This window comes from Ostrea edulis, chromosome 10 (genome assembly GCF_947568905.1).
Source record: "Ostrea edulis chromosome 10, xbOstEdul1.1, whole genome shotgun sequence".
NCBI lineage: Eukaryota > Metazoa > Mollusca > Bivalvia > Ostreida > Ostreidae > Ostrea > Ostrea edulis.
The window spans coordinates 16001557-16017193 of record NC_079173.1 but is presented as its reverse complement, the minus strand read 5'-3'; the positions used below and the strand labels follow the sequence as shown (position 1 = coordinate 16017193).

The following is a 15637-nucleotide window of genomic DNA, read 5'->3' as shown; positions in this document are numbered from 1 at the left end:
ATCAAAATAGAATGGGATGCATAGTCTTATGAGATTAGCATTTTATACTGTTGCGCACCGAACTTCAAAGAAAATTATTTATTAAAATTGCTATGTCCATATCAATGGTGACCGACCGCATTGTTTATGAAATATTCGAACTAAAATCAAACACATCAAAATCTTGTAATCAACGAGTTTGGCCGCAAAAACAAACAATTGATGTATTCAGATATACATTATACACAATAATACGGCCAATTTAATTACTGGTCGGTTCTCTGGTTAAGAATTGACATTAATGTGGAGATGATAACACGATAATGAATAAGACTTTAGATGTTAAACAATTGACCACAGCAGGGTAAACAGCTGTCCAATGTACTTTATTACATAATCACAGACTTTTTTGCAGCCATAAATTACCTGAGGCTGTGACCAGCTCTGTGCGCACTGGAGCGACGCGAGATTTCCGGTCGCACGCGTTGACTGAATAAACAGATTTTGACTGCATAAACAAACAGGCGATAATGTGTCACTGACAAAGGATTAAAAATACAATTTATTGCAAAAAGGGATTTTCGCCACTTTCAATTTTTTTTCGCCATTTTTGAAAAAAATTCGCTCGAGCACTGATGTTCACATGATGTTACAGAATATATGTTCACATGATGTTGGTACAGAATACATGGTCACATAATGTTAGTACAGAATACATGTTCACATGATGTTACAGAATACATGGTCACATAATGTTGGTACAGAATACATGGTCACATGATGTTAGTACAGAATTCATGGTCACATGATGTTAGTACAGAATACATGGTCACATGATGTTAGTACAGAATACATGGTCACATGATGTTAGTACAGAATACATGGTCACATGATGTTAGTACAGAATACATGGTCACATGATGCTAGTACAGAATACATGGTCACATGATGTTAGTACAGAATACATGCATGGTCACATGATGTTAGTACAGAATACATGGTCACATGATGTTAGTACAGAATGCATGGTCACATGATGTTAGTACAGAATTCATGGTCACATGATGTTAGTACAGAATACATGGTCACATTATGTTAGTACAGAATACATGGTCACATGATGTTAGTACAAAATATATGTACTTTTAATGATAGTCGCTGACATTGTCAAAAATATCAAAGTTTTACACTTTTGTTTTTAAGATAAAGAAACAAAGAGTGGGATAACTGATTAAGTAAAAAATGACTTTCTACCTAAAAAAACTATAAAAAAAAAACATGCCCCCCCTTTCTCTCTATTTGAGGATCCAATAAAGGTAATATAGATAAGCATGTGACACTTTTTACATGTCTAGCTTTACCTTGATGGATTTAGCGTCAGTTTTCTTTGACCTGTAAAGTTGTTCTAACTCGGGGACTTTTGCGAGATGCAGATGTTTTCTAACTTTAACTCCCAGGCATTTAGCCAATGGTATCACAATCAGCCTGCAAAATAAAAACACAAAACAAATGAGAGTACAAAAAAAATTAAAATCAAAACCATCTACAAACCTTAATACATAAAATGCTTGTCCTAAAACATTGGTCTGTGGAAAACAAAGATTCTGGATAACAAGAAAGGAAAAACTGTCTTCTCATTTGTTATTTGCAAACATTAATTCTGATTTAACGGTCGCAAATTGAGCATTAACCAGTGACACATTAGTGGATATGCTAAAACGGATCCTTATGACAATTAAATCTGCATTAAATTTCACAGTTGCATGTAACAAATGAGAAGATAATTATATTCCCCTTTTTATAGTTTGTTTGACATTTATGTCTTATTTTGTTGAGGTTTTTTTGTTTTGTTTTTTTTTTGCTTTTGGTAACATAAAACATATTCACGAAATGTTAATGCTCGATGTTACATGTATGTATTTTGATGTCACAATCAAAAACTTTCTATTTCGGTAATGCTCCTTTTAAAATTAACTGCCTCAAACCTCAGTGCATAAGCCAGCTGGGATATACATTAACTTTTCTTCTTACTTGCCCTTTGGGCAAGTGAACTCAAAAGTTTTACTTGTCCGAATGAAAAACTTAGTTGTCTGAAATATTTTAGACTCTAAAAAGCCTGTCAACCAGTAATTCTAATTATCTTAATTATCTCTCTCTGTCAATTGGTGATACAGTACGATGTACTAGAATGGGCCTTTGCTGTAATCTGATGATTCGGTAGAGAAAACAACACTATATGAAGTTGGGTTTTACTTTCTAATATTTTGTATTCATCAAGCTTAACACAATTATTATAATAATCACATTTCCTACTAAAAATATCACTTGCCCCATCGGGCAAGCGTGTATTGAGTTTCACTTGTCCGAACTGGGTTTTCACTTGCCTCAGGCAATCGGACAACCGTTAATGTCGATCCCTGAAAGCCAATCAAAATGCAGATTACAAAACCATTAGAATGGGTTTTATCATCCCTTAAAAATCATGTTGATTGGTAGTTGAGGATTTCTAATATTCGTCAATATATTGCACTTTCTTCGTTCATATAACTTCTGCATTCAAATTGATGTTTCATTTCTTTGTGTTTTTGATGAAAAACATCAATGTCATGAGAAATCATATGCAAATTAGCAATATTTTTGCTCTAATGGGTTATCCTAGGTAGACTGTGATATAAGTACATAATGGAGCTGTGATACTATATTGTATGTGATGACAATACTGTGATACAATGACTGTGTTAACATCTGGTATGCCAAGTTTTATACAATTGACATTTGTATTTATTTATATTTTGATGATGTTTTATACAAAAATGATTGTTCTGCCTGAATAAAACTAAAACTACAACTACTACTACAGTTTAATTGTGGTGTCATGATAGAGCAAAGTGACGAATCATTTAATCATGACATCATAATGAAGTGAGACAAAAATTCTAAATTTTTATTTAATCTTTAAATCATAATTATACCCTTCAATTTAGTCATTACACAAAGATCTAACAGCATCCCATTTGGGATCAGAGTGAACTTTTTTGTAAGCAAATAAAATCACTTCTAAAAAATTTTTTTTAGTTATTTATAAATTTCAAGTGTTTTCTTCATTGTATACAATTTTGTTAATGAACAGAGATTAGAAATGTTAATTGAGACAATGCAATAATTCCCATCAAACATTTTTTGCTGATCTGCTATATTCTACAAATACATTTCGCTGCTGACTAGTGAAAAGTAACCTTCTATCTGCTAGTTACCACAGGAGTTGACACATGTACATGAAACGCACTACACATGTACATGAAACACACTACACATGTACATGTACATGACCTTACTGCAATGATCAATAGATAACGAATTCAAATTTCCTGCACCAAGACCTTTCAAAATGGCATGGAAACATTACAGGGATTCTCCATATCAAATTGGGAATTGGGCCCAGGCCCTTTGAAATGGGAATTTTACGACGATTTATCAAAAATTGGAAAATTTTTATGTTCTATGGTAAGACTAAATTTCAAGAAGTAAGTCAGAATAAAGTTTATGACCAAAACAAAATCTTAAAATGAAACCATTCTGTTCTTTTTAGAAATAAAAATTGTCATTTACGTATCGTTTGTTGTGAATTCCATTCCCCTACAGTTGTAAGAATTCCGATCCCGGTCGAATTTTAAACGTTAACAATTTTGAAAAACATTGAAGTGGAATTTTGGGGGGAAATGAAGGGTTTTGCAATTGGGAATGGGGCTGAAATTTGGTCCTACATGGGGCAGTGGAAAATCCCTGACATGCTACATGCGTGTTACCTGTCGTGCATCTACAACATTTTATGGACATGGTGAATCCTGTCTAGTAATACAACACTTTTTTTGGTTGGAATACACAGTGTGTTGAAATAAACAGTGTAGAAAACTATGAAAATAAGGGTCAGAATGTCTAGTAAAACAGCTTACACAGGTGTCGGTTTTCAATGGACGATGATGTAAAATGTCTTATTATTCCAAACGTACACTGTATACAGTCATACATGTGTCAATCTCATTAAAATTAGATGTTAGATCCGCTCACATACTCGTTAAACAAACAGCGAGTATGTGAGTGGATCGAACATCTATAATTTTAATTATAGATTGTACATCCCCTCTGAAAATAAATCCCACTTTTTTGCTTAATTGAAGGATATCCCTGGAAGTCCTGGGACTTCCTTGTGAAGTCCCACTTCTCCCATGTCCTAATGCAGTGGGATAATACAGGACTTCATGTTTCTGCATTTGTCCTGGAATATCCCACTTACATCAAGAGTGACTTTGCAAGAATTTCTAGGACATATTTATTACCTAAATGTCTTACAAAGTCCCACTCTCATAGCAGCAGGTTTTTCTAGGACATTCTTGTGTTTTTCAGGACTTTATTATAAAATGAAGACGAAAACATTGTCCCAGAAATTCCCTAAAAATCTCATACTTGATACATTCAAGATAATGCAAGACTTTACATTGCTTTCCAGGACTTCGTATTAAAAGTATGCAAAGAGAGAAGTCTTGCAATTACCCTCAAAATCTTACAACCAGTGAAGTCAGATTATAAAGGACTTTAATGAGGGTTACAGGACTTTTAGATATTAATTGTTACAAAATTAAATCCTTGTCATATCAAAGAAAAGATTTTACATTTTCTGGATTACCTTGACACGTCATTGCTACATAGTTCAGGCTAAAATAAACCTATAAGAACAGTAAATGATTCGTGGATAAGAACATTTATGTATACAACAACAATCATGTCATAATAAGTTGTAATAGAAAAGACTATATTTCATCAAAAGTAGACTTGAAAAATGTTGGCTATGAGAACACTTCTTATAAATTTATAATGACAACAATCTGAACTTGAATAAAAATCACTTTACTGTCAAATGCGCTATTGAAATCCTCAATGTCACTTGAAAGACTACCATAATTTGAGTTTTGAGATGCTTCATCACAGGAGTTCAATCGGGTTTGTCATGTTTTTTTTTTAGGTTAGAATATTGTCCAGTGTATTATTAAGATCATTTTGATAACAGATTTCCAGTTCCTGGGCTACCTTCTTCAAAATAAAGAAGATCCCTTTTTGTGAAAGAATGTTCAAAAATTCATCAGATTTTGTGGTAGGCTTTTCCATTTCCAGAGATGACACAGCGGCATTAATGTTCGAAACTGAACTTAAAAAAATGTCTGTATCAAAAGGATTGCAATTCAGGCTCAAGTGATGATAAGTTAAAAGGATTTTCCAATGTCACGGTCGTATCACTTGAAGTACCAATGGCATATCAACTTTTGGATGTCACCACTGAAGATTGCAGTTGATGTTTTAATATTTAGTACATTTAGGAATTCGCATGTTTACATCTTTCTTGCACAGCATGTACCTTTTGGGTTCTCAATCTCCTGCAATAATAATTAATTACAAATTATTAATGAAGAAACTTAATTTTCAAGACACTGATTAAAAATTTTATATTTAGAAAAGTTTCTTTGACACATCAATGTTTTGAGGTGCAAATAGCAATAAATTATCACTGATGGATACAATCAGCTTGCCATGCTAAATTTTGTAACCGTACCGTCCGTAGTTATTTTACGAAGCAGTAATAATTACAGAACAAGGTCAACTGATCGAAACAGAATCATAATGATGGATATCCATGATACAATGTTCTGGTGATTATACCCTTTCCATCTAGATCGAACCAGTCAATGGTTTACGTTAAAAAAAAGAATAGTTTGCTTTGATATGTTAAGCTGTAAATAGAATGATTGTATCGAGGAATTTCGAGTGGTCCAGCGATCAAGCGTGTATTTTTCCAATGCATGTAATCATTTACAAACGTAAACAAAATAAGCATATGGTACTTACAGAGTGTCATCCGTTACACCGTAGTCCTTTTTCATTCCGATGTTACTGATTTCCATTCACAAATCTTTAAATCATAAATGACTTCTTTGAAAGTTGTAACTTCCGGTGATGTCGTTTCGGTCAACTTGTACAATGTACGAAGCTTGTCGTGTTTTTTTCTTCTCCCCGTTCTAATTCGATATAAGATATATCATGTATAAAATATATCATATGTATATATATGAAGTCTTATACACTGGGTTTCCACTGGTCGATTGTATAACTTTTTACTGATCGTCTTTTGGTTACGTGTTGACCTGGGGACGAGTCAGTCAGTGTACGACCTGACGTTCACGCAAGTGATCAAAGCGCTTTTTTTTCAATGTTCCTTTCTGGGCGCGAAGTCAGGGAAATATTCGCAAGGATGGAGAACATTCAACAGAATCAGTATGCAATCAAGCATGGAATGGATTCCAGGTAGGAATATAGGATTCACCTTACACTCAGAAACTGGGGGATAGGCCTAGTTGTTCAAAATACACGGCGTTGCTGGTTAGTATTTTTACTTTTGGTTTGTAATAATTCATCTTTTTTGGTAGTCTAGTGGAATTGTCACACCTTAACAAATTATCATCCTGTTTCCAATATTTTTATCTAGTACATGTTCTCTTTCATTGTAGCATGGACTTGAAGAGATAGTTATGAATTTAGAATATCATCAAGTGACTTTTAACAAGGCACTGTTTTCAGTGGATGAACCGACATCATGCAGTGTGACAGGAAAACGCCCGTGAGACCAAAGATGGCTTAGATAAAAGGGAAGACGATGCAGAAGGTGCATATATACAAGTTCAAGACATAAATATTTTAAATTTTGCATGATGTTCATTTACAAAACCTGTTATGCAACCTCTCAAATAATTCATTATGCTATCTTTTAAGCCTCTGTACCAGAGAAAAATCCAGAGATGGCCCTCAAAGAAGTTCGCAACAAGATGAGAGACCGTCTCAAGTTGTTTAGGTCTGGAGCCACCTTCCCCCACCCACGAGTCGAAGAAATAGATCTTTGAACCACTCCAGGTTACCCGTGACATCAAGATAAACAAAATTCAACTTCAGGGACAATTTGATAATACCTGTTTAAATTTTTTTTTTTTAGCTCACCTGGGCCGAAGGTTCAAGTGAGCTTTTCTGATCAAAATTTGTTCGTTGTCTGTCGTCGGCGAAAACTTTTCACATTTTCATCTTCTCCAGAACCACTGGGTCAATTTCAACCAAACTAAGTGACACAAAGCACCCTTGGGTGAAAGGCTTTCAAGTTTGTTCAAATGAAGGGCCATGCCCCTTCAAAGGGGAGATAATCGCAAAAATACGGTGGGGTCATTCAAAAATCTTCTCAAGAACCACTGGGACAGAGAAGCTGAAATTTACATGAAAGCCTCCTGACAGTACAGATTCAAGTTTGTTAAAACCAATGACCTGGGGGGGGGGGGGGTTGGATTGGGTCTCAATAGGGGATCAAAGTTTTACTTACAAATATACAGGGAAAATCTTTATGAAAATTGTCTTCTCAAGAAACACTTGGCCAGAAAAGCTGAGATTTACATGAAAGCTTCCCGACATAGTGTAGACTCAAGTTTGTAAAATTCACAGGGTTGTCACTAACGCAAGAATAGGATCACAGAAATTTCATTGGGGTTTGTCTGATATGGCGAGTCCCGCAGACGTGTCTCGGACTCTGAGTAAAAATCATAATTTTACTTAGAAGCCCTGATTTGTGTATTAATTAAAACTCATAGGAAAAAATCTAGGTAAAACGTTACGCTCTAATGTGAACCGAGATGATACCACCGAGTTCACAGTGTCCCAATCCGACTTGTTTGTTTAGTGCAGTCAATTAGGTGCAAATTATAATATAATATTGAAATTTAGATACAAAGTAAAAAACATTTTGCCACTCACAGGCAGTTATTTATATATGTTTCTTTTTCTTTCTTTTTTTTTACAAATCAGGATCTATATTTAATTATAAATGTTTGTCTTCCGGTAGCCATTTTTATTGGAATTGAAAGTAGCGTAGTTTGTAAACTTTGGTAGATTTTACATCATTTTACAAACAAAATTAGTACGCATCTATTTTATCACAATAATTATTTAATTAAAATTTTGTTTAATACTGAATAGGGTTGTAACGATGATAGAGGATTCGGGGAAGTAATTCTGTTTGCAATGGGCAATTAGTTGTATGAGACCGAGTCGTGAATGATTACTTTTAATTTCATGTGTACAAAGTGATCACTGCACTGTTATGCATGGGCTTGGCGAAAATTAACTGATTTTTGCCATTTGTTGAAGATGAAAGTGAACAGAGGTACGACATTAGCTTGTGTTCACTCGGTATAAATAAAGGTGTAGGAAAAATCTAAATGACTCTTTAATTCAACTTTCATGGGACTCGTCAAATTTTCATGGGACTCAAGCTGCTTACAAACCATGATACCGGGACTCGTCTTCAATATTTTCTAGTGACAACCCTGAATCGTGGCCCCCAAGGGTAGGTTTTGGCCACATTATAGGGACAAAAGTTTTACATACAAGTATATGGGAAATCTTTAAATATGGACCAAGATGACTAAGGTGAGCGATGTGGCCCATGGACCTCTTGTTTAATTATTTGTTTACGTAAGAAATAGTGCTTTTTAGCTCACCCCAGCCATAATTTAAATGAACTTTTCAAAGTACTTGCTTTGGAAGTTCATATAAGTATTGCTGAAATTTATGTATATGTATGTTAAATAAATTTTATTATCAGATTATCATTTTGATTCATAATTTCATTCTTAATTGCCACTTTTACAGAAAAGATATCACATATCCTGGATCTCGAGTTTTATTCCACAGTAGGGTAAGACCAAAACAGGTTAGTAGGATAAATTGGGACTTTCCAGGAGTCTTGCATCAACTCAAAAAGCAGGATTTTTAGGGAGATCCAATAAAATCCTGCAAAATCCCAGTCCTGTCTACTGGGACTTTCCAAGACATGTCCAGAATAATCCCACTTTCTCCCCTTTCAGATTGCAGGATTAAGTGAGACTTTGCAGGACAATAAAAGGCAAATTTAAGTGTTCAAATTATCCTTAAAAGTCCTGAAATGTCCCACTGCCAATACCGTCCCTCTAATTCCTTGTCAATCTCAGTTTCAAAAAAGCAGGACTTTTCAGGACAATCCTGATAAATCCTGGGATTTTGTCTTGGGACTTCCTGGGATATCCTGCTGTATTTTCAATGGGGAAATTATCCTTAAAAGTCCTGAAATGTCCCACTGCCAATACCGTCCCTCTAATTCCTTGTCAATCTCAGTTTCAAAAAAGCAGGACTTTTCAGGACAATCCTGATAAATCCTGGGATTTTGTCTTGGGACTTCCTGGGATATCCTGCTGTATTTTCAGAGGGGTTGTGTAAGCAAAATGTTAGAACAGTTTCTAAACTCTGTCAGTTTTTGAAATTAGCTATGATCCTAAAATTCTCAGAGCATAACCGCTCAATGTGAGGTCATTAGATGTGTAGTGATATGTAAGTGGATCTCACAAACAATGTCATCAGATTGACTGGGATATAAAATTTGATGTCATTTGTGCAAGATTTATTAAATTACAACACCAGGAGGTACATATTGTGAAGTTCATGGTTCTCTTCATCAACATCCAACTCATCTACTCTGTATAAATTCTACACTCCCTGCCATATGCTGCATATATTTTTTGACATAAGACTGCTGAGGGTTACTTAACAATCTAAATTGTATGTACAAAAACAATTGAACACTCACAAGTCTCTCTAAACATAAATTAGAAAACTAGAACAAGGTTTGCTTGTTACTGACAGATACCATATTACACAGCAACCTACAAACTGATTGATGAAAAGGCATATATTTCACAATTACGAAGATTAAAAGTGTGTTGTAATGTTGGTTTTTTTTTTTTTTTTCATTTGAGACTGAGTTCATTTTCAGGGATTGTGTCGTAATTTCTTTTGAGCTTGCAATATGACATTACTAAACATGTCAGTGGCTATAATGTCAACAGAAAGATGGCTTTTAACTTAAATAGGTGCAACTGTACGTGTGTTTGCATGATTTGTCTAGAGACCTCACTGCAGTTAACACAGGGGGGGGGGGGGGGGGGGGGCGTCAATTCTGCAGCAATGTGGGAAAAAATAATAAACAACGCTTTTCAAAATATCAGGAAAACGTTAAAAAAAATCAATCTTTCTCAAGCTATGAGACTTTCATACTTCCAGCTTAAACCTTTGGCAAACAAACTATATGTAAGCTCGAAAATCTGAGAAAATTCGAAATGGCTAAGTCCCCGGCTACCTACCTCTCCGTCAGAAACCGTGCGATTAGCAGGAGGAGACCGACGAATATGGATAAAAATCCGATATCTTCAATCTGTGGAAAGTACACCTTGGGGTCCACATTCTTAAGATCTTCCCAAGTCACGCCCTCGGGAAACCAAAATTTCTCGCTCCATATCATCTCCATGTTTTCCTGTTATTATGCTGATAATATGCCGACCGACCAAACTTCCGGTGAAAACAAACAGTAAAAGTGAAACTGTTCACCTCGTTTTCCGGAATACTTTCGTCTCTATGAAAGCCCTGGTTACGCGAGTCGTTTGACCCCACGACTGGGTAAAGGAGATTACAGAATATTTAGGTGACCTAAATTATGTCAAATTATGTCTGTGGGATATTAACAACAATTTCATGGGCGGAGCATTTCAAGGGTCAGATGACAAACCGGGGTGACTGTGTAACCAGTTTTGCCGACTTCCTGCACACATCTGAGGCTGCCGGATGATCTGCAAATAAATAGATATAGATTTATTTGTCAAAAGAAAAATAAAACAATTATAAAAGAAATACATGTCAAACACATTAAGGTGAAGAAGTATGACTACAGTAACTCCACTCCTTTTGACGAACCCCCCCCCCCTCCCCCCACTCCACTATGTATAGTATAGTATACAATGGTATAGGCAATGGGTCAAATGTTGCCTGACGTATTTCATACCATTTGTTAGACCGTTCATTTGACACTGGTTTTTGACTGCGGATTACTCCGTTTACCTGATCAGGATATAGGGCTCACGGCAGGTGTGACCGGTCGACAGGGGATAATTACTCCTCCAGGGCACCTTATCCCACCTCAGGTGTGTCCAGGGGTCCGTGTTTGTCCAACTCTTAGTTTGTATATCTTATAGGAGTTATGAGATTGGTCACTGTTCGTTATATTCACTTTTTCATTACGGCCCTGCATGAAATGCGGCAGCCCTATAATAATCACATTGTCTGTCCGTCCGTCTGTCCGTCAACACTTTCTTTGTGACACGATAACCCAAACAGTTTTCATTGTACAGTTTTCAAATTTTGCACAGAAATAAGTTAAAATAGGAGGAAGACACCTGGATATTTTGGGGTTATGTCACTTTGTCTGTCTGTCTGTATGCCATCATCTTTGTTATTATGAACACTTTCTTTGTGACACGATAACACAAACAGTTTTAATTGTAAAATTTTCAAACTTTGTACAGAAATAATCTACAATAAGAGGAAGATACCTATAGATGTTGGGGTCATGTCACTTTGTATGTATGTACATCTTTCTTATTATGACTATCTATTTACCACTGCCTATGGGATACAATTCATTATGAATTATGATATCTTGTATTGATATAGAAAATTTACAAAACGAAATTTCTACAACATTATGTATGTGTATATTGTTTTGGTTTCTTTTAATGTGATATTTAAAAAAAAAAAAAGCTTGGTGTCACATGTATATTAAATTAAATGTACGTCATTCCCAGTCAACAACTCACGATCGGGAATTTGGAATACGAAATTGAATTTCTGGCACCCGGTTTTAAAGTGGAACCGATTCATTGGCGTACTAATTGCGCATTGCACTTTAGAGAACTGTTCCTTTTAAAGGGACTGATTCACGATTTTCTTCCAAATTCTGTTTTTCACTTTAAATGATCAAAATCTACAGTCTCATATGTTTAGAAGGTTTCACAAAAAAATTAAGGTTATTCATCATGACAGAAGCTCATTATAGAGAGTTTATTATTTGTTTTGAAAACAAAGATTTAGGTGTGTTATTGTTTCCGAAGTTTTCAAAATAAATGGATATTGATCCAAAGTTTATTATATATATCACATTTCAAGTATACTTTAGGTGAAGTGTGTCATTTAAAAGTTAAAATTTGTGATTGTACAAAATGGATGCTTTAAATTACAACATGACGTTTCACTGGTTTGTTTGTTTACATAAAATGACTAGAGTTTTTGTTCACATAACAAAGAATCAAAGCTAAAATATTGCTCTTATCCTTGCATTCAGACGGTCCAAATTTTGGTTGTCAACATTAAATGAGCTATATTTTTAATTTTTTAACATCAAAATTGAAAAACATTTCTTTCGAAAAACATATACCATGCAGTCCCTTTCATAAAGAAAGTCACAAAGTAGATACAAAACTAGTGTACCTTATTTCTTACTGTTACCGAACTTTCGTCTGTGGAAATCTCGAAATAGCGTGTTTCGCTGCTTGTTGACGGTAAAGTCCACATTTTCTACGTAAGTATTTTGATATATGCTTATGATTTTTTTTAGCGCATACATGGTATGTACCACATTTTGTACCAGTTATCCATTTGAATCCCCTTACAATGGGATTTAGTTGCACTCTGTTGTGTTTGAATGGATGAGTATATGTATGTGCCAAACAGAAGTGATTTACATTTGCATTAGTCTCTCATAAATATGCTTCATGATTCCTTTTTCACAAATTTTCATTCGAATATATATTTGAATATTTTTAATTCTAACATATATACCAGCCCCAAACATTGCTATATCAAATACAGATGTCACTTTCCTTTAATAATCCTCAGCGGGGCCCTTGCTGACCGTGTCAGTTTTCTAGTTAATTAAAGCCTGTGACCTATCCATACTGAAATAGCCACATAATTCTAGCATGCTGTATCAATAACAAAGAATAGATATTAAACTGAGTACATACATCAATGTTATTTTTCTTATTACAGGTCAAGATAATGACCCTTTTTTATTTCACAATATGGCTACCTGATAAGTAGGATTTTTTATGTGTACCGGTATGTATAGATTGGACACAAGAATATCACATTTATATACTGTTTATCAAAAGATATTTCGAATGAATTATTCATCATGTGCCTAAAATATTCTCATATGGAATTTTAATCCTCAAATTGTTCTCTGTCATGTTATTTCAAAATGGATTTGAATTGATTGATGAAGTTAATAATTCTCAAAAGATATCTCAAATATGCCTCATGTTTAAAATAGTTCTCACTTTTTATGAATCTCATATAGCATATATATATATATATATATACTGTATATTTTCCTGCTTTTTTTATTGAATTATATATATATATATATATATATATATATATATATATATATATATATAATTCAATAAAAAAAGCAGGAAAATATACAGTTCCAAAATATATTTAAATCACTAGCGCTTTCTGGATTTTAACATCCATCCTCAGGTGAATACAAATTTTAAAATTATTTTGACTGTGTGATATCAACTCTTTCTATTTGGATATATATATATATATATATATATATATGTATATTCAGATAATACAATTTTATGCACCGTGTAACACGGAGGGCTTTCAAAGGCCAATGCAGAATCCGAACAGTGGAACTTCAAAGGCGCCGACGAGTCTGTAGGCCGACGCTTTGACTTTCGGTCCACGGTGTCCCGTGTTTTTAGGGAAATACCCGTGGCCCATATTCTATCTAAAAATAAATAAGATCTCAAAGGTATGAAATGTATATGTAAATGTTATATTTTCGTCAATTCTAGAAATCTATATACGATAATCACAATAATGTACAATTTCTTACACAACCATTATGGTCAAATCAAAAAAATTCATATAAAGGCAAAACAATCTTCTTTCCTACTGGTCGAAAAGTAATATACTTTATGTTAAGGATTTATTCTCAGATAGCGGTCTTCTTAAGCCACCTGAGGATATAATGGAATTATTAGTAAAAAAAAAAAAAGAATAATTGGCTTTGTGAATATAAAATAATAAAATCAATTTTCAAGAAATACGAGCAAAAGTACGACTTCACCATATGCAGTCATCTAAAGATCTCAATAAACAATCACTACCAAAACAAACATACAACAAAAGACTTATGTAACACTTTTGTAAAGAAAAAGTTTCAGGTGCGAGTCATGCAAGCAAAGTATAAAAAAGAGAATTTGATATAGCCAACAGTGACTGGAGTAAAATATACATGAATAAAGTAGAAATGCTTCAAGACTAAACACTTGCAGAATATAACTATAAACTGTTACATAATATACTTTCAAATAATTATTACAGTAATAAAATCAACAAGAGGCCCAAGGGCCTAGAATCGCTCTTCTGATAAATTGTACAACCCCACCATTTCTATTCTTAGCCTCTTAGTATTCTAAATCTTTAGTTAAATCCTAAGAATTCAAAAAAGTAGGTCAATGTGACCTACTTTTTGGTTTACACATTTTGAGAACCCAAGAAATATCAACTGACAAAGTTTGATGATTTTAAGCCAATTAGTATCTGAATATTGAAATATAGCTGTCAAATTCCAATCGTAGGTCATGGTGACCTACTTTTTGGTCAGCGAATTCCGAACATGCAAGACCCATCAACTGACAAAGTTTGATGACTGTAGGTCAAATAGTATCTGAAATATATAAATATAGCCGTCAAATTCCAAAAGTAGGTCAAAGTGACCTACTTTTTCGTCAACACCCTTCAAACATGCAAGACCCAACAACTGACAAAGGTTGATGACTGTAGGTCAAATAGTATCTGAATTATATAAATATAGCCGTCCAATTCCAAAAGTAGGTCAAGGTGACCTACTTTTTGGTCAACACCCTTTGAACATGCAAGACGCATCAACTGACAAAGTTTGATGACTGTAGGTCAAATAGTATCTGAAATATATAAATATAGGTGTCCAATTCAAAAAGTAGGTCAAGTTGACCTACTTTTTGGTCGAAACTCTTCGAACATGCAAGACCCATCAACTGACAAAGTTTGATGACTGTAGGTCAAATAGTATTTGAAATATATAAATATAGCCGTCAAATTCCAAAAGTAGGTCAAGGTGACCTACTTTTTGGTCGACACACTCCATTGACTCAAGATGCATCAACTGTCAAAGTTTGATGATTGTAGGTCAATTAGTGACTGAAATATATAAATATAACTGTCAAATGCCAAAAGTAGGTCACAGTGACCTACTTTTTGGTCGATGCACTCCGAAGACTCAAGATGCATCAACTGACAAAGTTTGATGATTGTAGGTCAAATAGTGTCTGAAATATAGTAATTTAGCTGTCAAATACCAAAAGTAGGTCATGGTGACCTACTTTTTGGTCGACACAAACCGAAGACTGAAGACGCATCAACTGACAAAGTTTGATGATCCTAGGTTTTACAGTGCCCAAAATATGCATCTAAAATTGAAAATGTGAAATTTTAATATCTGCAAAATTCAAAAAGTAGGTCACTGTGACCTACTTTTTTATAAATATGTTTCAAGGCCTCAAGATGCATCAACTTACAAGATTTGATGATTCTAAACCTCTCGGTATTTGAAATAACAACTTAAAATATATCTATAAATGATAAGCCATAA

At 34.3% G+C, this 15637-nt stretch overlaps 1 protein-coding gene and 1 long non-coding RNA gene across 2 annotated transcripts in view; both read right to left on the bottom strand.

The window, feature by feature from the left end:
• Positions 1 to 10464, bottom strand: part of LOC125667499 (ceramide synthase 5-like) — a 41956-nt gene extending 31492 nt beyond the window's left edge. The window contains exons 1-2 of the mRNA XM_048901028.2: positions 10239 to 10464; positions 1341 to 1464 (exon numbers count right to left, since the gene is read on the bottom strand). Coding sequence (XP_048756985.1) covers positions 1341 to 1464; positions 10239 to 10402 — 288 coding nt within the window. The 5' untranslated portion in view covers positions 10403 to 10464. The remainder of the gene's footprint in view (positions 1 to 1340; positions 1465 to 10238) is intronic.
• Positions 4556 to 9308, bottom strand: LOC130051010 (uncharacterized). Its single transcript, XR_008799382.1, has 2 exons — positions 5878 to 9308; positions 4556 to 5408 (listed from the first exon to the last, which is right to left on the bottom strand). It is a non-coding gene; the product is annotated as an uncharacterized LOC130051010 (long non-coding RNA).
• Positions 10465 to 15637: the final 5173 nt, after the last annotated feature.